The sequence below is a fragment of the Podarcis bocagei genome (genome assembly GCF_964188305.1).
Source record: "Podarcis bocagei genome assembly, chromosome: 2".
NCBI lineage: Eukaryota > Metazoa > Chordata > Lepidosauria > Squamata > Lacertidae > Podarcis > Podarcis bocagei.
This window is the reverse complement of record NC_138126.1, coordinates 71,816,666-71,839,205: the sequence shown is the minus strand read 5'-3', so window position 1 is coordinate 71,839,205 and position 22,540 is coordinate 71,816,666. Positions and strand designations below refer to the sequence as shown.

Here is a 22,540-nt window from a genome sequence, read left to right as displayed (position 1 = left end):
CAGCTTCCGGGTCACGTGGCCAGCGTGACTAAGCCGCTTCTGGCGAACCAGCACAGCACACGGAAATGCCGTTTACCTTCCCGCTGGAGAGCGGTACCTATTTATCTACTTGCACTTTTTGGGTGCTTTCGAACTGCTAGGTTGGCAGGAGCTGGGACCGAGCCACGGGAGCTCACCCCGTCACGGGGCTTCGAACCACGGCCTTTCGATCAGCAAGTCCTAGGCACTGGTTTAACCCACAGCGCCACCCGCGTCCCCCCTGGACTGGACTGGACTAATACAAAACAGTGGCTTGAGCACGTTCAGGAGGATACCTTGATCAAGGATATCAAAAGGTGCTGAGAGATCAAGTAAGAATAAGAGGGACACAGTCCTCCTGTCCTTCTCCTCATAAAAGTCATCCATCAGAGCAAGGAAGGTCAATTCCATGTCTCTCCCTCCTCAAACACCTACTCCCAAGCACATGTTGTAAGAAATAATTTCTTAGTTCTTAGTTCTTTCTTACTTTTCATAGGTGTGTCTGGAAGGCAGAGGGGCAGGGTAATGTGAGGAAATGGGTGAACATGTCTTGCATGCTATTGGACAGTCTAGGCTTTGGACCAAACTTGCATCAAGAAAGCTCTGCTTCTATGCATCACCAGATAACATACAGGAGTTTTTTTTACGGTTCTTTCAAGATTCTTTCCTGCTTAATTCAACAACATAAAGCACTTGAAATTTGCACTGCTGGCAAATGAATATGGGCCCATTTACAATGGACATAATACTCCAGGCCAACGATATTTGAATCCGGATTTCAAACATGACAAAGTTTGGAAGGAACAAATCAGATTCAAGGTAAATCTCCCCTGCTATCTTTTAAATGTGCAGCCGTCAGCTGATGGGGTGTATGCTACCTTTCAGTGTACTTAATCAGGAGCAAGAAAGAGACCAAAAGAGATACTGTAGCTTTATCTCATTATATCACCAGAGAACCATCACAAATCACTGTATGATTCCTTCTCTGACAGTTGGAAGCACTAAATTGTGCCTCTGTTATCCAGAACTCCCTAAACTTACAAATACAGGCCAGAAACTTTAAAGAGAAAGATAGTGTAAATCATTCTAGAGGAGGTCTACAAAAAGCTTAAGACTTCCTGGCCTGTAATAGTAATAATAATAATAAAGGGTCACTTAACAATGAGGAATCTAGTTTACAGCATCCCTCTGGGGGAGATTGCCAAAGATAAGGGTGGTGGTTATGGAATTTCCCTCAACTTTGGCAGCACTGACAAAGATTAAAATCAGGAGGTAAAATGTTTTTAAAATAGAGCAATAATCTAGAGAGAGAGAGAGAGTGCCAGAGCTGGGATAGATTCAAAAAATACAACATACTCCACCTGTTGATGTTGAACACTCTCTAATTTTCATTTCCCCTTTGCTCCCATAATATCCTCTTTTAAGGGATTAGCTCTCACTGAGGCAGTCAGTCTGTATCTGGGTGGGCTGTACCACTTCAGACTCATTGCCTGTGGGAAGCTCCCACGTTCAAATTAGGAAAATCATTCACCCTTGCAAATTGGAATACTGTATCAAGAAGGGCTCTAGGTTAGATGAGTGCCTCACATGCTAGTTTTCTATCTCAAGCTTTATTCTGCATGAAGTACATTCTGGACACAGGCTTACCCCCTCAGTGAGAACTAGGCCTAGCCAGCCTTAAAGAGTGCAGAAAGCCCAGGCATTTCTGTTCATTGTTTTTTTTAAGACAATAGCCCTGTTCAGAGAGGGCACAATTTTGATTGTGGTGGCACCTTCTATAAACCCAGCAACCACATGCTTATGTGTTAACCATGGTTTACTTCTGCAGTGAGCAAATAGTCCAGTACAGTGGTACCTCTCGTTACAGACGCTTCAGGTTACAGACTCCGCTAACCCAGAAATAGTACCTCAGGTTAAGAACTTTGCTTCAGGATGAAAACAGAAATCGTGCAGCGGCAGTGCAGCGGTAGCAGGAGGCCCCATTAGCTAAAGTGGTACCTCAGGTTAAGAACAGTTTCAGGTTAAGAACGGACCTCCAGAACGAATTAAGTTCTTAACCTGAGGTACCACTGTATTTGTAATTGTTCTTCTAACCCAGGTTTCCTCAACCTCAGCCTTCCAAATGTTTTGAGACTACAATTCACATCATCCCTGACCGCTGGTCCTGCTAGCTGGGGATCATGGGAGTTGTAGGCCAAAAACATCTGGAGGGCCGAGGTCAAGGAAGCCTGTTCTAAACTGTTACTGAGTCCAGTTTTCTTAGCAGTGTTAGCATTTTTTGGAACACATTATGCAGACTTTATTTTCAACAGAGCTTGGTTGATACCCACGCAGTGCAGAAACAGGCTTCTCAGGATGCGCAATATGTTTCATTCAAATTAATTTCTTTCTAAACAGCAGCAGCAGCAGCAGCAGCAACAACAACAACAACAACCATAAATTACATGAAAACTATCAGACTGATTCTAAATGTATGACCCTGAAGAGCTATCATTTTATATGTGCATAGTGCCATAGGAAATTAAATGAGAAGTTGCTTCCTCAGCCCTTTGCACTCCTTCAGATTTGAGATGATGGCACTATTCAAGGCAAGCGGTAAGGTGCCTGTTCACTATTTGCAACACAAAGCCATGCATGGTCAAAACTCTGTTGGCCATTTTCACATATTTACATAGAAAACCCTAGAGGAAAATATACCATGGGATACCCTAGTTTGGCATAACTCATTAGGAACTGAATTAGCTCGCAATAACCTAACCAATTAGCAGGGTTACCAGACACAAATTAAAAAATAAGATTCCATGGCCTTTGCTCCTGTGTTTTTCACAACAACCTGACACAATGACATTTATCAGATTGCTTTGTCCAGGGTTATCTTTCCTCTGCAGGAGAGCAATGGCTGGCTATGGCTTTTGGTCCCTGTTGTCTTATGAGTCTGGCAAATGGCCAACAGCATCTATTGTGCCAGAAGACAAGAGTAACATACAGCAGGAACAATACAACTCTTACATGGGAACAACCCTTAAAGGTAAAGGGACCCCTGACCATTAGGTCCAGTCGTGGCCGACTCTGGGGTTGCGGTGCTCATCACGCTTTATTGGTCGAGGGAGCTGGCGTACAGCTTCTGGGTCATGTGCCAACATGACTAAGCCGCTTCTGGTGAACCAGAGCAGTGCACGGAAACGCCGTTTACCTTCCCACCGGAGTGGTACCTATTTATCTACTTGCACTTTGACATGCTCTTGAACTGCTAGGTAGGCAGGAGCAGGGACCGAGCAACGGGAGCTCACCCTGTCGCGGGGATTTGAACCACTAACCTTCTGATCAGCAAGCCCTCGGCTCTGTGGTTTAACCCACAGCGCCACCCACGTTCCATGGGAACAACCCTTACATGGGAACAACTTTCAGAGCCATGGTAGTACAGCAAAAAAAACCAAGAAGTCCTGTAGCACCTTAAAGAGCAACACATTTAACATTCCACTTGATTAGATGCATTTTATACTTGCAGGAGAGTAAGTTGAACTGAAATTGGTGGACCTCACTTCCAAGTAAACAGGGACACACAGATAAGTGCCAAGGCCTGGGCACTTGACCTGGTTATGCAACTGTCCATTGGCACTGAGCGTGGAAAGGGCAGTTATAGGCAAGTATTAGAATCTGAATATAGTTATTATTCTATTTTGTACAGAATATAAAATGCTGTGGATTTTTTTTGCTATCTAAACATGTAATACATTTTATATTTACAAGATACTTAATCCAACAAGAGGACAGAAAATTGGCTGAGAAACAAAAAGAGCAAATATATTATCTGAAGAGCCAAAATATTATCTGAGCTGATATCAAACAAACAAGCGAGAGCCAGAGCTTGATGGCAAATTGATTAGCCAAAAGCTTATGCAAATTTTGAATTCTAGCCAAGCCCCGTCCTAGTCTTGATTTATTCCAATTCAGAAGAAGGAACATCCATGTACATTCTTTGGGGATTTTGAAATTCTAGAACATGGCATTTTAAAAATAAAACACTCCCACACAAAACATAGGATATCAGGGCACCTTAGAGAAAATGAACTGTTTTTTAACAGAATAAGCTGACCCTCAACATTTTTTGCATAATGCAAGCCTATAAATTTGAAATAATTATCTGCCAAAATGTTCCTTCTTATAAGGATGTATATATCAGAATAGCCCCAGTATATGCAGGCCTTACTCATTTACATTTCAGTAGAAACCGATGGCATTTTCTCCATCATGCAAGGATTTTGGGGTACTATCGTCGGCCTTATGTCCACATAAGCACATAAACTGGCTCCAATCCTATGCATACTTGCCTGAAGGTATGCCCCAATGAACACAGCGTAGCTTATTTCTGTATAAGCATGCACTGTGCTGCATTAGTAAAATGCCAGCAGAAATCGTTCTACAGTTGCGCTTAGTTTTATTCGTGGCCATAGTGAAAGAGACATTGCGAAACTAGTTTTCAGGCAGGTGCTGTGAAGAGCAGAAATAGGCCTTCCACATTTTAGCAGCTTGGTTTGTGGCTATGCCTTTCACAGTTTGTTTGCTAAATTAGGTATTATAAAAATAGCTGGTGTGATTGAGAGGATGTGTTAATCTCCGTGGCTTTACTATTTCCCTGTAATGACTGTTTTATGTTGGGTACATGGTAAAATGTTTTATGGTGCAGGCAGGAGATTTATTCACATACATATGCTAAAGGTTCCTTGGAATGTTCTCACATAGAGAGCAAAGAGCCCTCAGCAGAAATGAGATGCATTCAAAATATTGCTGTCATTTGTACTCCCAACACAAATGCCACCCAGCAAGAAGGAACTATTACAATCCATAAACAAATGTCAACTAGCCCAAATAAATGCAGCTTCTAGCTTCTGTTTATTTACTTACTTATACAAATTATATTGCTCCTCCCTCCTTCCAATTGTTAAGGTCAGAATAGTAAACATATTGTGGCAAATAACTCTCTCTCCCCACAAAATGCATCACTATATATTTAAAATAAAACAAAAAGGAATGCACTATAGAATCACAGATTTGCAGAGATGGAAGGGATTCTGAGGGTCATCTAGTCCAACCCCCTGCAATGCAGGAATCTCAACTAGATTATCCATGACAGATGGTCATCCTAGCTCTGCTTAAAAACCTCCAAGGAAGAAGATTCCATCACCTTTTGTGGGAGTCTGTTCCACTGTCAAGCAGCTCTTATTGCCAGAAAGTTCTTCCTAATGCTTAGTGGGAATCTCGTTTCTTGTAATTTGAATCCACCAGTAGTTTTCCGACCATTTTCTAATAGTCAACAACTGAATTCACTATATAGCAGATGCATCCTATTTCTATTCAGAATGATGGCGTTTTGATGCTGACCTCAATGTGATTGACACTTTGCAGGAATGTTGCTTTTCTTTCACTGCTTCTATGCTTACTCAAAACTCAAATGGTTTGGGTAGTATCTTTGATTTGATGAGTTTATAACTGAAGTTACTCAAGCCAAACATTTATGTGACACAAGGCATAATCTGAACTACATATGAAGTTCTACATATTTACCGAGAGTTCCATTGATTACAGCCTATTTTTTCTGTGTCCAATGCAGTAAACCTTCATGAAATTACTACCCCAGGAGATCTTTTTTGCACTGCCATTCTGCAAGGGGGAAATTCATGCCATAAAACTGGAGACATTTTCAACCCTTTAATGTTCTCATGATGAGAGGTATCATTCCCCCATTTGTCTGCAAGCTGTTCTTCCCGCCCACTTGCCATTAACTGCTGCCATAATGCTGAGAAGAGCAACAAGGGACTTCCCTCTGAGTTGATGGTAGTGTCACTCTATCATGAGCTGGCAGGGGGTGGTACCACAGCAATTTGGTCAGCAGCCATTCTCTAGGACGCAATACTTATCAATCACGTCTCTGATGTGTTTGGGACTCCAGGGGGCTGGATACTTTTCTGGTCAAGAGGCAGTAACAGAAAGCTCAGAACACTGGAGGAAGCCACTCTACATATGCACATATACAGGCATGATTTGTTGTACTATGATCCTGTTTCAAGGGAAGAGGATTTCTCTTTCTGTTAACAGAACAGCAGTTTCTGGGTTTCCCCTTTTCTCTGTCCCCTTGCAGCTTATACCCAGAACAAACTTAGTTGGTCTCGAAGCTGCTACTGGACATTATTTATTTATTTACTTACTTACTTTAGCAGCATTATGTGAGGGTCTGCACGTTCTATGTATTTGAACTAACATTTGCAAATAAACAACATCAAAGTGCAAAAATGATTCAATATGGTTTTCTAAAATATTCTCATTCTGTAGACACGATGCCAGGTGTGTATGTGGGTGCACATTTCACACCTGAAATGTTCATGGCCTAAGACTAGTAGGCAGACACTTCAGCCCTCTTTGTAGCCAAAAGCGTCTCTAGCTAGAGCTTATACCCCCCCCCCACACTTCTCTAGGTCTGCCACCCATCAGTAGAATAAAGCAGTTTATATTCCTTGCTCTGGAACAGCAAGTTCAACAAAACCAAAGTCTTCTGAGTTTGGCTCTAGAGAGTATCAACTCTCCAAACCTTAGTTTGAAAAGCAGAAAAGTTGGTGTCCTTAATCTGGTCCTTTCATGTCAGCTACTTTACTCAATTAATTTATTACAATGCAACGGCCAATCTGCAATTCTAATCCTTAAAGGGGGGGGGTCAAGATTAGCCAATTTAGGATCCTAATCTCTAAAGGGTGGCCAAGATTAATGACTACTGTACGGGAACTCAGGAGATAAGTGCTATTAAATGGGTCAATGGATTTAATTTTTTTCCAGAGAGTGTTATTGATAACTATAGCCTAGGAATTTAATTTCCCGAGTTTGGCTTCTTTACACAGGTTGATGATAAAATGTACAGTGCTTTGAGCTCCTTGGGGAACAGGACATAGATAAAAGAATGAATGGGTGATTTAATAAATAAACACAATCAAATTAACAGCCACAGCCCCCAGGTGTTGAGATGACCCCTTAGGCTTTCTGAGTTGCATAGAAGCCTTAATTTAATCAGGTGTAGCTTTTCCCATCATGATGAAATAGTGATTAGAAGTAACACCTTGAGGAATGTTCTCTTGTTGCATCACTTAAAGGAACTGGTTTCCAGTGAAGGTCATGACTTAGTGCTCCTATTATACTAGGCTGAGATGGGAATTTCATGTAAACTGTGAGTTGTTTCCTTTGTGCATTATAATTAGGTGCTTTTATTATGTTATTTGAGTTCCATACCTACAGGCATGGCTGATCGGGCAGACATCTCTACTAATGGGAGATGGAAGACCATTTTTTTTTTTAAAGGTAAAGTGACCCCTGACCATTAGGTCCAGTCATGACCGACTCTGGGGTTGCGGCGCTCATCTCGCTTTATTGGCCGAGGGAGCCGGAGTACAGCTTCCAGGTCATGTGGCCGGCATGACTAAGCCACTTCTGGCGAACCAGAGCAGTGCACGGAAACGCCGTTTACCTTCCTGCTGGAGCGGTACCTATTTATCTACTTGCACTTTGACGTGCTTTCAAACTGCTAGGTGGGCAGGAGCAGGGACCGAGCAACGGGAGCTCACCCCGTCGCGGGGATTCGAACCCCTGACCTTCTGATCAGCAAGCCCTAGGCTCTGTGGTTTAACCCACAGCGCCACCCAGGTCCCATGGAAGACCATTTTTACAGATTCCTGGTTTGTTCATTCATTCATTCATTCATTCATTCTCTCTCTCTCTCTCTCTCTCTCTCTCTAAGCTCTAAATAGGCAAGGGGCCCTCCTTATATCTATGGCTATTAATAAACATTGGTGTCAGGGCTGCCGCCCAGTCCCAGCTCACATAGGACCAAGTCAGCCAGTGCTTAGTTTCAAAGAGTCTTTATTGGATTACAGGTTCCATTTCCAAACTGCAATGTGCAGCCCTACTTCTTCTAGGTCAGAACGACGAAGACCCGTCTGAGTCTCCGCCTCTCGCGCACCAGCTTAATACCCTAGCCTTGCTCCACCTCCTGCGCCTTTCCTTCCTTCTCTGGGTCCTTCTGCCCTCCGGGATCTCTCCCTTCCTACTCTCTTCAGATGCGGACCCCCCTGACCCTTCCGCCTCCTTGCGGCGGGCTTTGGGACCCGGCTCACTCTCGGGGCTGCTGACTGCGCCAGTTTCCGCTACATTTGAACTTGGCGCGCGCGCCCAACTCTCCACTTTCCTCTGGATCGTTTCATCGCTCCCCGAGGTGGGCGTGACTACTCCTGACTCATGCCCTCCCTCTTTCTGAAAGTCTCCGGAACCCGATATCTGGTCCCCTTTCTCCCCGCTGCTCCCGGCTGGGCACGTGGGTCCCGATCTCCAACTGCTGCTTTCTGATCCCTCTCTGGACCCTTCTTCCTGGGGTGTCCCCCTGCTCTCCCCCCTTGCTCTGGCTGCTGGGGCTCCCTTCTGGGAATCCTCGGACTCACTTGACAGGCTCGGTGATCTTGGGTCGTCATCCCCGCTCATCCTTCCTTCGTATTCCTCCCCCTCGCTCTCTGTCTCCTCCCTTCTCTGCGTCTCTGCTCCTGAACCCCTGACAATTGGGATGCCCAAAAAAGCAATAAAGATGACACAGGTGGCTTCAGTGGGGAGGAGGGATTGAAGAAAAATAATCAACCTCCCTATTTCATTAGCAAAGGTGTCTTCCTGGATCTGGGAGTATAAGGGCACAATTGGATTTAACCCATATATTTTAGACTGGTGTAAATATATAAGAAACAAGTTGGAAATAGTCATTAGAGTATTTGTGTGCAAGGCCTACTGCACAGTTAGTGTAGGAGGCTTGAATACATTGTGATATATACATAATTTGTTTTAAAGCAAGTGTATAAACAGCAGCTATGTGCTCCTATCTTTAGAGGAATAGGGGTTTTTGGGGTGACAGAAAATTGATTGAATCTTCCATTGATGTCATTCCTGAAGTTTTACAATTCTAGATTTTTGCAGGTCATCAGAGACTAAAATTAAACAGAGGAACTACTTTGGGTGGAAAGAGCTCTCCTGGGTCCAATCAAGGGCCCATCTAGGACAGTCTCCTGTTTTCCACAGTGGCCAACCATATGCCTTGAGGAAAGCAACAAATTGGGCAGGGGGTGGGCAGTAGCTCTGTTCTGTTATTTCTTTGAATAAACATATTTGACTTTGAATAAACACTGGGACTCAAGATGTTATTGCACAAATTGTCGGTCAAGTGTAACATCTGCAAAGAGCTGTACAAATTGAAACAAGAACTGGTTAACAGCAGTATAAATGAAAAGAAGTCACCTCTCAGCTGATCGCAAACCCAAAAGCAATTGTGGGTAATTTACTTTAACCCAACTCTTACATTATTTGACATCCATTGTTTGCTACAAATGGTTCTTTATTCAAGTTCCAAATATAGATTTATTTATATACTATTTTCAAACTATTTCATGTTAATATTAATAAGAAATGCAAAAGACAGTAGTCGGCAAAATCTAAATAATTATGTTTTTAACTGACAGTCTCTCAAGAGTTTCAACATCTTGCAATTTACTTTTCCTCCTTAAGGTTCCTCTATAATCACATTATGTCGCATTTTAGGTGTGTTTGGATTATGTTCAATTAGCCAATCAGCCAGCCACGTCTATAGAAGAAAAAAGAAGAAACAGGTTATCTTCAATTTCATTTCCATATGAACAAAATATTTGCTGATTGGGAGAATTCAAGTCCTGCATCTCTGCATATCGAATCTCACTCAGAATGAACCCAAGTTACCCAGTTTCCCTAAATAATTCCCATTTCCTCAACTGATTCTTAAAAGGGGAACACTTCTTAAAACCAATACACTTTGCTTCCAATGATTCTCACCTTTGTTGTTGTTTTTTAATGAACCTGTTTGTCTGAGGAGTTGAGGAAGGAGGCAGGCAGTCTAGACTGCTCCTTACATGCAAAGAATAATTGATCATGGGTATTCTGGCTTGATGGATCCAAACTAAATATGCAGATAGAAAAGTACTGCTCTTATCTGCTGTCAATTTTTCCTTTGCATTCCCATTCTTGATACCACATAGGCATGCCTCATAGGCAGTGGGGGTGGAATTAGGTCCCTCCGCACCAACCCCAGACCATCCATTGTGTTCTAGGCTTGACAGTGACAGTCATTGTGATACATACAAAAGGATCTGCTGGTTTCCTCTTGCACAGTTCCGTAAGTCCTTTCAGCAGGGTGGGGGTGACATAAAGGCTCAGGTAATCCTTAGCAGCTTGCCCAACTGGGATTGGTTCAATAATCACTAGGAAAAGGAATTACATATTTTACTGCCAACGTATTGAACGAGATTCAGCCAAAGAGCCCTGCTAGTGGAAACCTGTGGCAAACACTTCTGCTAGCACAAGAAGACTTCTTCCTTCTTTCCCTGCTCCCCAAAGTGGCTCTGGAAAAGCCCAAGGAGGCAGATCACTTCACCAGGCAAGGAGAAATGCTTGTGCTGACAGAGCAATCTACTTAGCACAACGTTGAATTCCTCCCACAGATATAAAACTATATAATCTATTACCTTCAAATGTTGAACCTATTTTAGGCTTGTTCTCTATAGTTATTAGCAGCTAAGCTATTTTATTTCTCACAAACAATGCAGAGAACAGATACAGTGTGTTGCTCCCAATGTCATACAGCATGAAACTTTACTGAATTCATTGTCTTATCACATAATGAAATTATTCTACAGAAACAAATAATAACAGCTGACCTTGGGATAGTGGTGGGGAAAGCTATCCTAAGCCACCTCTAATTCATTAGATAATGAACAAAGGCATTTCCAGATGGTCAGTTTCTAACATGATAAATGTGTAGTTAGTACTCACTGGCTCTATGAGATCCTGGTATTTTCCTTCAAATGGTTCAGATTATGTTCCCCTGCCCCCAGACCCTGTTCAGACAAGGCTGGAAGTAGACCTCATGCTCATAGAGTGTAATGTCTGAATTAGAAGAGCCCATCCTAAGAGCCCTGCTGGATCAGACCAAAGTCTAGCATCCTGGTCTCACAACTGGAAGCCAGATGTCCATGGGAGCTCACAGCAGGACCTGAGTGTGAGAGTATTTTCTTCTCTTGTGACCCCCAGAAACTGGAGGCATTACTGCTTCCAACAGTGGAGGACAATAGCCATCATGGTTAGTAGACATTGATTGCTTTAACCTCTGTGAATTTGTCTAATCTTTTGAGAGCTGTCCAAGTTCATGGCCACTGCTTCATCTTGTGGGAGAATTCCATAGTTTAACTATGCACTGTGTGAAAGACTTTATTTCACTTGTCATGAATCTTTCAACATTGTTTTGTTGGAGGACCCCAAATTCTAGTATTATGAGTGGGACAAACTTCTCTCCGTCTACTTTCTCCACACTGCATATAATCCCATGCACCTCTGTCATGTTCCACCCTTTTTCTAAACTCATTAAATCCTCAAATGTTGTAAGTTTTCCAGGCTCTTGAATTGTCTGCCCCCTTCTGAAGCTTTTCCAGTTCTATGGCATCCTTTTCGAGGTAAGGCAACTAGAAGTGTACAGATGTGATCACACCACAGATTTGTATGATGGCTTTATCATACTGGCAGTTTTATTTTCAGTCCTTTTCTAATATTCCTATGCACATTGGGTCAACATCTTAATTCAGTTATCCACTATGACTCCCAAGGTCTCACTCCTAGTCAGTCACCACCAGTTCAGACCCCATGAGCTATATGTGGTATTAATCCCGCCCCCTTATATGCATCACTTGTTTACACTGAATTGCATTTGCCATTTACCACACATTCACTCAGTTTGCAGAGTTCCTTTCGGAGCGCTTCTTGATGGCTTTCTGTTTTAACCATGCCAAACAATTTGGTATCATCAGCAAACTTGGCACCTTGCTGCTCACCTCTAACTCTAGTTCATTTATGAATAAAATAGCAACACAGTTCCCCATACCAATCCTTGAGGGCTCCATTTTCTACTGTTTATCTTATCTCCAGTGCTATTTATTATTTACATGAAGCCGTTGGGAGCGGTCATTGGGAGTTTGGGGGCAAGGTGTCATCAGTATGATGATGACATTTAGCTCTATTTCTCCATAATATCTCAATCAGGAGAGGCCTTGCAGGCCCTGGGCCATTGCCTGATTACAGTGGTGAAATGGATGAGGAAAAATAAGCTGAGCCTGAATCCTAGCAAGATAGAGGCACTGTGGCTGAGCAGTTCCTCACTATCCTGCCATTTCAAGAACCTCAATATAGTTTTCCTGTTGAATGTGAAAATAACTGAAAATCTGCTTGTCAACATTCATCTAAACAAAAACTGCAAAGCTTCAGGTAGCATGAACACAGCACATGGATAAACCCTAGATTTGTTTATCTTATTAAAAGACCTTAAGGCTAAAGGAGCCATAGGGGCTGATTCTTCAGCACACTGTTGATACAGGACAAAGCTGATTGGGGTTATCTACTTTGGAACTTGTATCAAAGGGAAGGATTAACATATAATCTATCCAATTTATAAGAGAAAACGTATTTTATCTCCAGGGGAGTTGCTAGCGCCAGCCACATGAAAGACTTCTACTATTATATGGGACATCTTTTAAAAATGCTTGAATTATAAATATTGTCTGACATACACAAACTGTACCAGATTTGAGAAGCTCAGAAATTACAAAAATGCTTCCATCTGAAGCTGTAAAGCTGACAAAGCCAATATAGGGCTTCCAGATGTTGTTGGACTTCAACTCCCATCAACCCCAGCCAGCATGACGAAAGGTCAAGAATGATGGGAGGTGTAGTTCAGCAACATGTTGGCTACTTCTTCCACAAAAGGTCAAATATAATCCTTTGCTTGCTTACAAAAAAAACCAGGCAGACACATATACGCAGCAAGGCACATCATTTTGCAGTATGGTTTGCAAAGGGATGGGGAACTTCTGGCCCTGTGGGACTCCAGGTTCCATCACTCCTGGCTGGTGGCTAGGCCTGGGCAATGTATTGATACATCACCTGGGACTGGTACGAGGGGCAGAATGCGATGGCAGCTTCACTCACTGGTATATTGTGAGTGAAAGCACTGCCGCTCCTGAGTCCTTCTGCCACCAGCGCCCTGAGGGAACAACAAGCTGTAGCGGTGGCTGTTTCACCAGCAATATACCGCTGAGTGAAACCGCCATCCCAGCTCTGCCCTCATACCAGTGCAGAGGGAGAAACAAGCTGCGCTAAAAGGTAGACTATATTTGAATGAGGCAGGTGTGGAGGGAGGGAGAGAACAGATGGTTTTCCTCTATGTAATGCTAATTCTAGATGGCAATAATTATGTACCTTCAGGAAACATGAACCGGATCTCTCTTTCAGCTGAGGAAAAGCTGGTGCTGCCATGAAGTCCATTCCTTAGATCATCTGTCCCATAAATTGCTCTTAAGCTACAAACCATAGAGGCGTGTTAATATATTCAGTCACTGGTATAATAATAAACTTCTAATTAACATGTTTAATTGGGTTTTTTAATATAAAAAAAAACTTGGTCTATTAAATTGAAAAAATGTGCATAAAAATAGTAAGTCACGTATATAACATAAAGGTTGCCACTCCTACTTCACTCCATTATTACTCTGCTCCTTTCTCCAAGGGCAATCAACCTATAGATGTATCCTAAATTGAAGAAGTATAGGTGGCACAGACTGGTTGGGCTGACTGTATCTAGGCCTTACATGCCTGGACTTGAATTTGCTAAATATGTTTGATCTGGAAGTCGAGAGGCAGCTGGATATGGTAGAACCAAGGTTTTTGATGGAGGGGAGCCATGCCTGTAGAATACCCCCTCCCTTTGCCCAGTAGAAAACCATTTGCCTGGTACAGACATCCCAATGGGCAGAGGTTACATCTGTTGCCAAAGTGCCTGGCAGAATGCCCCTGAAAGGGTATGCAAGCAGGGGGAGGGGTGTGCTTGGTCGCATCAAAGCCCCACTCAAAGCCAAAACTAGGTGGATCCTTTGCCAATGAAAGGGCTGGTAGAAGTGGAAACAATGGGCAGGCCTGATTTGGGAATAACCGACCCCACCCTTGCTGACAATAGGATGGGTGTGCTCTTGAATGCAGCAGAGCACCGCGGCCAATCAATGCACAGTGGCACATAAACCCTGGATATATTATCCCTTCATGTGTCAAAAGCATAGCTACAAACACAAATGGTAGTGTGTGGGTGGCCGCAGGAAGTGTGGTGACAGTGCTCTTGGAATCCTGTTGTGGCTATGTGCTTTGTTTATGGTGTCACCCTGAAGCATGTGAGACGTGTATGTGTTGCTGATTGAGGCAGTTGTGTTGGATGCGGCGGGCGTGCTTGCTGGGTGGTGTGTTTAGATTGGTGGCTGCTGGTGGAATTGCTATGGATGTCATGGACACGTCTTTGTGGCATCTACTGAGCTTTGGGGCATTCCCCTGGCTATGGCCCCAGCAGCTAACAGGGTTAGGAGGTAGTGGTGTTTGCGCTGGCAGTTTGTCAGTGGTCACACTGCATGATGGAGTCCCATAATTTGATTTGCTCTGCCTGTAAACCATAAAAAATGAATTTGCGATAAGCTGGCCTTGTGAATTATTTTGAACTTCACTCTCACAACCCTACACCCATTTTGTAAAAGAACGGTTATAACACTGAAAATATTATATCCATTAACTTCAGCTGGACTATTTGGGGGTAGGTGGTTCGTAAGTCCTGTGAATGGAGTACATTACCTGTCAGGAAAATTTTCCCTGGCTACTATGGTATTTGAGGGCCCAAGCAGGTCCTTCCAATACGCGATACCATTATGCCGAGCGAGAACCATCGCAACTAAAGGTCCAGAACTCATATAAGATGTTAAGTTAGGAAAGAACATTTTTCCATACTGTTCAACATAGAAGTTGCTACACTGCTCTGGGCTTAGTTGGAGCTTTCGTTTCTGTAAAAAAAAAAAAAAGAGAGAGAGAGAGAGAGAGAGAGAGAGAGAGAGAGAGAGAGAGAGAGAGAGAAAGCTCCTTAAAACCATTGTTCCAAGATAATAAAGCACTACAGTTAGCATTAACATATCTTATTACTTAAGTATTGGGTTTATGGTGTGCTAGCAGAGGGGTCATACCTCTCATGGGGACACGTCTTGTTTCTTCTGGGATAGTTTGTCCACCTTTAGTTCCCACCCTGCACTCAGCTCTCACCTGTGGCTCCTAGAAACTGCCAGCATACGACTGCGGCCACATCATGGAAAATGACTTCGATTAGCCGGCTAATCCATGTGAGAACAACTGATGGGTCAAAAAACCCTTGGTGAGGTAGGGACTTCCCCTGCATGTAAAGACAGGCTCTGGCAGATTGAGCAGGTGGGATCAACACAACAGTAATGAAGGCACATGCTGTAGAGGGAAGTCAGGGCTCGTCTACCTGGTAAGGTAGCCCATCTAGGAAAAGGAAAACTCTGATTCTAAACCTCTGCTGCCTTTTGCTATATGTTTGGGAGAAATCCAGAGTGGAGACTCTAAGATGGTGATATGGTGCCTTGTATGTCTTTTTCCAGCAATTCCTGCAGCCAAGCTGGTACCAAACATATTGCTCTGCTTTCCGTTGGACTACATCAGCAAGGCTGAGAGGGGGGTCTTGCCTGGGCAGCCCAGAACCTCCATACATGCTCCACAGGAAGGCACCCCAGGGAGGTCACTTGGGTGCTGCTAACGCAGCAGTTTGATTTCAACCCTGCAGATGCACTCTCAAGACAGACAAATGGCGGCAAGCATTGGTCTTTATTTTCCAGCAATCTCTTTTCCAGAGCCAGGCCTACAAGTGAGGAGACCACCTCAGGCAACATGAGGGGAAGCAGTGGCCTCCTGGCTGTTCATCCTAAGCTCCCTCACCCCAAGCCATTCCCCTCTGACAGAGTTGCGTATGCTATGCGACTTGTTGCATGGCCCTCTAAACTAGCCTGAAGTGCTGGGGAAGATGCTATCCCTTCACAATTGTGAAAGTAAGATTCAGCTGCCAGTCCAGTCAGTTGCCAGTACATGGAATGGGGAGCAGATGCTTTCTTGTCCTTACCCTAGGCAGCAAAAGGCCCTGCTTTCCCAATACTTCTACAGTACAGCCTGATACCTGCCCTAGGCTCAAAAGTGAAGGGAGGAAAGAAAAATGCAGACAAGACTATGCTTGAGATCTTGATCAATGGACGCCACCTGGAGTTCAATGGAGGAATTACCAATGATCCAGTTTCGGGCCTTTAATACTATTGATGTTGATCACGGGGTGCTGGTGACCTTGGCAACAGGACTGGATTATTCCCACCTCTCCCCTGCCATATCCCTGCATGGTTCCCTTTCATGTTTACTATGTTTGGCCTGAACCACACAAGCTATTCCACATGAAAAGCAATTTCTGTGAAGCAGCTCCCAACATGGTTGTGGCAATTTCCCTATTTTATCGCATCACCACAAATTCTCTTTTTCAAGCATTTGTGGACCTACTTCATACAACTATCCTGCAGCAAGTTTCATGCAGTTGCACTTCTAAGCAGCTAAGCCACATGGTGCTGGTATAAATCAGGCCAATATAAGGCAATTTGGTAAGCCTGTTTGGAAATATGGAGTCCGATGCCACCAGTAAGTTGATGAATGATGATACCCAGATCTCTTTCTTTTTCCTCTAAAAGATAGAGCACCTGCTTTCCACAGTGAAAGTGCGAGGTTCAGTCCTTGGCATCTCCAGGTAGGGTTAAAAAAGACACTCATGACTGAAACCCTGGAGAACCACTGTCACTCGGTGTTGAAAATTCTGAGCTAAGTGGACCAGTGGTCTAACTTGTCATAAGGCAGCTTCTTAGGTCTCATCTGAGGTCTTAGGAGGATCTGTAAGCAGATGTGGTTGGGGTTTTTCCCAACATCAGATTTTCTATAGAAAGGGTCAATCCATTCTCAATATTCACATTATCTGATACAAATCAAACATATTAATTCAGCTCAGCTCACTTGGCTCATGGTAAGTTTTCTTTTCTTTGTAATAAAGCATATTACTGTTCAAATTTTGTGCTAGTATAACAAGTGAAATATACCGAGACGAAATATTTTGGGAAGAACAATGATTAACTACTTGTTTGCAAAACTGAAACTGCATGTTTTTTCTTAAAACCAAGACTATAGCTATGCAATAGCGACATCAAGTGGCCAGTTTCAAACATTAGTTTGCTATTGCAATACATACAGTACTTCCCCTATGGAAGCAGCATTACGTTTTAGCAGTCTTAGCCAACAGCAAACATCTGCCAACAGATTTGAACAACAAAAATATTTGTTATGATAGTGTGTGAATGATGGTGTATAATGAGTCTGAACTGGTGTTCGCCTATTTTGAGTTTGAGTACTGTGAGGCAGAAGAATGTTAATTTGACATGACAGGTGCTTATTGTGGGATAGGTGCTGCTGGTGCATGGATGTTTTTTGCTGCATCTGCACAATGTCTGTGGTATCAAAGTCCTAGCCCATATCTTGCACACACACCCATTTAATTTGGTTTCATCATTTCTACAGAAAATCCAATGTTAAAAAAAAGAACTGATGCCAATAACCTGTTTGTTATATCTGAACAATTTGTTTAAGTCACTGCCTTGAAGAAACCATAAAACTCTGGAGGTAGTGGAGAAAACCAGGTACAGTGGTACCTTGGTTTACAAACTTAATCCATTCCGGAAGTCTGTTCTTAAACCAAAGTGTTCTTAAACCAAGGCGTGCTTTCTCACAGCAGCGGGGGACTCAATTTACACTCATCAGGAAACGGAACATGTTCTGCTTCCAAGGCAAAGTTTACAAACCAAAACACCTACTTCTGGGTTTGCAGCGTTCTTAACACAAGTTGTTCATAAACTAAGCTGTTCTTAAACCAAGGTACCACTGTACTGGCTTCAGCTGGCAGGGCTGCCTACCACTCACTGCTGCGCAGGAAGGATCCTGACTTTTGATATTTTCATTGTTATTGTATTAATGCATTTTCACTGATGTTTCTTATAAGTCACCTGCAAAAGTTATATCCTGCAAGGCAAGATACAAATACATAATATGAATAAACAAATAAAAAAAGCATATTCTAAGTATACAGTGTTTACAGTGTTCTACTTGAACACAAAAATATTTGTTTATTATAGAGATTATAGAGACTGCTTGGTATGACTAGCAGATCAAAAGCATAATTTTAAATCAGGGCAAGGACCTTGTAATTATATGATTTGCTAATTTTAAACACACTTCGATTTACACTTGACTACATGAAACGTCTTTCTTTTCAGGTTACCTGAACAATGGTGAATCCAGATCTGAGAATTATATCTTCTATTTCTTCTTCTTTGTTGATGATATCTGGTTTAATGATGGCCAGGGTTCTTTCAACATAAATCTGAGGATCGGGCATTAATGCCTGCATCTTGGCAGTTAAAATCCAAGTCCTCTTCTCTCACTGAAATGATAATATATGTTACGGCCGCTACATTTTACTCTCTAGCCAGGAGGGTGAATTAATATTCATCTGGCCACTTCTGGGTAATTACCGCAATCCCAAAATTACATTCTCCCCCGCCAACCTGTCTGAACACACAAGCCGATCCTACGTGCGCATTTACTTGGAAGTAAATCCTGCTCAATCCCCAGTAGGTCTGTGGCTCCTGCCTCAATGCTACTGCTCTTTTAATGGTTTTGTGAGCAGCTGCTTAACAGCCAGAGATCACCCGGCTCCCCTCGCCGAGTTACAGAGCTGCAAAAAGGGTCACCTGCAGTTAACATGCAATCTTACTCGCCTCTGTGCATAACAAACTGCCCATTGTGGATCCAGACTCAATCCTATGGATGCTCACTTGGGAATAAATCCCGCTATATTGGGGGCAGAGCGGGGCTACTTCTCGGTTACGATGCGCAAGATTTATTCTCTCTCTCTCCTTTGTCCCCTCTTCCCCTAGTGGTCGTCTCGCCCATCGTTGCTTCTCCAAGCTGCCTGGACCCGTCCATTGTGAGAACGAGGTAGCAACCCGCCCCTCCTCTGGTCACCCTGCCCCGAGGGCCAAAATGAGCAAGCTGGATGATCTCACCCCGTTATGAGGTCCCAGAGTCCGTCCTCCTCCTCCTCCTCCTCCACGCAGACGTCACTCCGACCCGCGAGGAGTCCCCTCTACGCGCTGACTGATTAGCCCAAGGAACCCCAGGCTCGGTTGCCGGGCAACAGGAGAAACCCAAGCTAAAGCCAGCACCTACGGCGGCCGACAAGGCCAGTTTGCGTCGTTCTCCTTTGACAGGCAAATGTGGTTGGAGCGACGGGCGGCCGGCCGGCCGTAACGGATGGAAGGTCTGGGCGAGTGGGAACAGTATCTGCTTAGTGCGGCCGCGTTTGTAAAAACTCGATCGTTTAGCGTGGGGGCCCCGACATTTTGAAACTCCCTGCCAGGGTTTTTCAATGTGTTCTTTTCCGAAGCCATCGTTATTTAGACAAGTTTGGATAGATGTTTAGAAAATTTGTATGGGTTTTAATTTGTTTTAGCCCATTCTGCTGCTCCCTCGGCCAATAAAGCGAGATGAGCGCTGCAACCCCAGAGTCGTCCGCGACTGGACCTAATGGTCAGGGGTCCCTTTACCTATTGCTTTCTGCATGTTTTAAATTATGGTTGTAGTGATAATTTTTTGGTAAACCACTTGCAGGTAGTTCCCCCCCCCCAATCAGTCTGTATACAAAGGTAAAGGGACCCCTGACCATTAGGTCCAGTTGCGGACGACTCTGGGGTTGCAGCGCTCATCTCGCTTTATTGGCCGAGGGCGCCAGTGTACAGCTTCCGGGTCATGTGGCCAGCATGACTAAGCCGCTTCTGGCGAACCAGAGCAGCGCACAGAAACACCGTTTACCTTCCCACCTATTTATCTACTTGCACTTTGACGTGCTTTCGAACTGCTAGGTTGGCAGGAGCAGGGACTGAGCAACGGGAGCTCACCCCGTCACGGGGATTCAAACCACCGACCTTCTGATCGGCAAGTCCTTTTTGTGAAATAATAATGAAATAGCTAACCGCAACATCAGTATGCAAAGGTCCTTGCTGTTCAGACCAAGCAGGGCTGCTGGGAGAGATCCCTGCCTGCAGACCCTGGAGAGCTGCTGCCTTTCAATGTAGACAATACAGTACTGAGCTAGATGGCCCCGATGGTCTGATGCGGTATAAGGCAGTTCCTCGGGATCCTAACAGCTGCAGCAACAATAGTCCATGTACATGGCACTTTATAAACAATGAGAGCATAGATCAGTCTTCCTCAACCTTTGGCCTACAACTCCCATGATCCCTAGCTAGCAGGTCAGGGATGATGGGAATTGTAGTCTCAAAACATCTGGCGGGCCGAGGTTGAGGAAGCATGGCATAGATCCTTGTCCCTAGTGTGTATGCAGCCTAAGCTTTGTTTTCTTTCTGTCTGTTTAAAGTTTTTTTTTTACCCTGTTCTTCAGCTGAAAAAAGGCTGCCAGAACAACATATTAATTATATATCACTTTTCATCACCAGGTGACCCCAAAGCAGTTTGCATTTAAAAAATATTCAATACATTTATATGGGGCTTAATTATTTTATTTGCATTTCTAAGTGGTGCATGTAAAAAAAATAATCCATGGAAAATGGGAAAATAAAGCAGTTAAAATATCATCATCAAATACTACCTGTTCATAATATTAGTCATAATATTAGTAATAAGAGTCCCTGCTCTCAGGCTTGCAGTCTGACAGCAAAAGGAAAAGGGAGGAGACACTGGGAGCAGGGAAGCAAGTTTAGGCACTTTTTTGTTACAGAATTATGGTGGCCATGTGTCCTTCAAATGGAGGGCAGTCTTCTATTTGAAGGTGTCTTGTTTTTTTGAGGTGGCGTTCGGTCCAAGCCTAGTGTAATGAGCCATAAAAAGGGAAATTAACAGTTCAACAGTTAGCACTTGGACAGCAGAATGAGCTGTCAGATCACCTGGCACACAGCTCTAATCATAGCCTTCCTCACAATGATGAGATGTACTGTATTTATAGTTAAATTAATCATTTCTAAATTTGCATCTATTACTATTAATTAGTACTGTATATGCATTTTTTATGCAAACATATGTTCCTCTTTTGTACTTTTTGGTTATTCTTTCCTCTTTTTTGGCATTGCATATAAGTGACCACTCTATACAACACCACAGCTCAGTTGTAGAGCATCTCCCTTGCATACAGGGAGGTCCCCAATTCAATCTCCAGCATCTCCAGGTGGGGCTAGAAAAAGCCCCTGCGCCAAACCCTGGAGAGATGCTGTCAGTTAGAGTAGACAAGTCAGCGAGATGGACAGTTGCTTTTGTAGAGTTCTTGTAGTGACCAGCTGGAATGTAAAGAGCTCAAGGAAAGAAGGAGCCTAAAGCAGCTGGCCTTTCAGTAGAGCAAATGAAGATGTTTTTCAGTCCCATCTCTGTCTTATAGCTGTGTATAAGTTATCCTGTTGTGAATACCAGATGCTGATAGTTCAAGCTGAATTATGTTTTATCTGTTTACCATGTTTTGTCCATGCTCAGGCCTGAGTCGAGGAGCATGCCCAAACTATAAACCTGTGACTTCAGGTGGAGTGTTACTCCCATCCAGCACATGCTGGATTCCTTGTTCTGCTTTCCAGCTGACCATAGCACTTAGTCTTATGTGGATGAAGTTGCAGTTTGTTCACCTTCATCCATTCCATTACTGATGTCAGATACCAGTTTAGAACCGAGACAGCTTCCTTGGATTTAGGAGCTGGGTGTCATTAGCATTTTCATGTGAATGTTAAGTAGTATGGGGACAGAAGAGAACCCTGAGGGACCCTGCAGGCCAACAAGCAAGGTGTTGAACATGTCTGTGGGAAGCCACAAGCAGGATCTGAGCACAGTATCTCTCTCTCTACAGTTTCTAGCAACTGGTATTCAGAATTCTACAACTCTGTCTCTAATGGTGGAGGTAGAACATAGTTATTGTGGCTGGTAGCCACTGATAAAAGGTAAAGGTGAAGGGACCCCTGACCATTAGATCCAGTAGTGGCTGACTCTGGGGTTGCGGCGCTCATCTCGCTTTATTGGCTGAGGGAGCCGGCGTGCTGGTTCTGGGTCATGTGGCCAGCATGACTAAGCCGCTTCTGGCGAACCAGAGAAGCGCACGGAAACGCTGTTTACCTTCCCGCCGGAGCAGTACCTATTTATCTACTTGTGCTTTGATGTGCTTTCAAACTGCTAGGTTGGCAGGAGCAGGGACTGAGCAACAGGAGCTCACCTCGTCGCGGGGATTCGAACCGCCGACCTTCTGATCGGCAAGTCCTAGGCTCTGTGGTTTAACCCACAGCACCACCCGCGTCCCTGGTAGCCACTGATAGCCTTTGTCTAAATCTCTTTTAAAACCAAATAAGGTGATGGTCACTACTGCCTCTTATGGGAGACAATTAATTTAACGAAGTGCTGTGTGTTTATTGTCTACAACATTGTG

At 43.7% G+C, this 22,540-nt stretch overlaps 1 protein-coding gene across 3 annotated transcripts; it reads right to left on the bottom strand.

Moving 5' to 3' along the window:
* Positions 1-9,409: 9,409 nt before the first annotated feature.
* Positions 9,410-19,300, bottom strand: NME5 (NME/NM23 family member 5). 3 transcript variants are annotated; one of them, XM_081185685.1, is made up of 6 exons: positions 19,134-19,300; positions 18,347-18,508; positions 14,779-14,984; positions 13,369-13,469; positions 10,207-10,325; positions 9,410-9,676 (listed from the first exon to the last, which is right to left on the bottom strand). In XM_081185685.1, exons 2-6 carry the CDS (start codon positions 18,473-18,475, stop codon positions 9,596-9,598), a joined length of 636 nt encoding a protein of 211 aa, XP_081041811.1. In that variant the 5' UTR covers positions 18,476-18,508; positions 19,134-19,300; the 3' UTR covers positions 9,410-9,595. The 3 variants fall into 3 exon arrangements, with proteins under 3 accessions (XP_081041811.1, XP_081041813.1, XP_081041812.1); XM_081185687.1 differs by lacking the exon at positions 19,134-19,300 and adding an exon at positions 19,001-19,123 and having other exon boundaries at positions 18,347-18,509; XM_081185686.1 differs by lacking the exon at positions 19,134-19,300 and adding an exon at positions 18,903-19,120.
* Between the last annotated feature and the right edge of the window lie 3,240 nt (positions 19,301-22,540).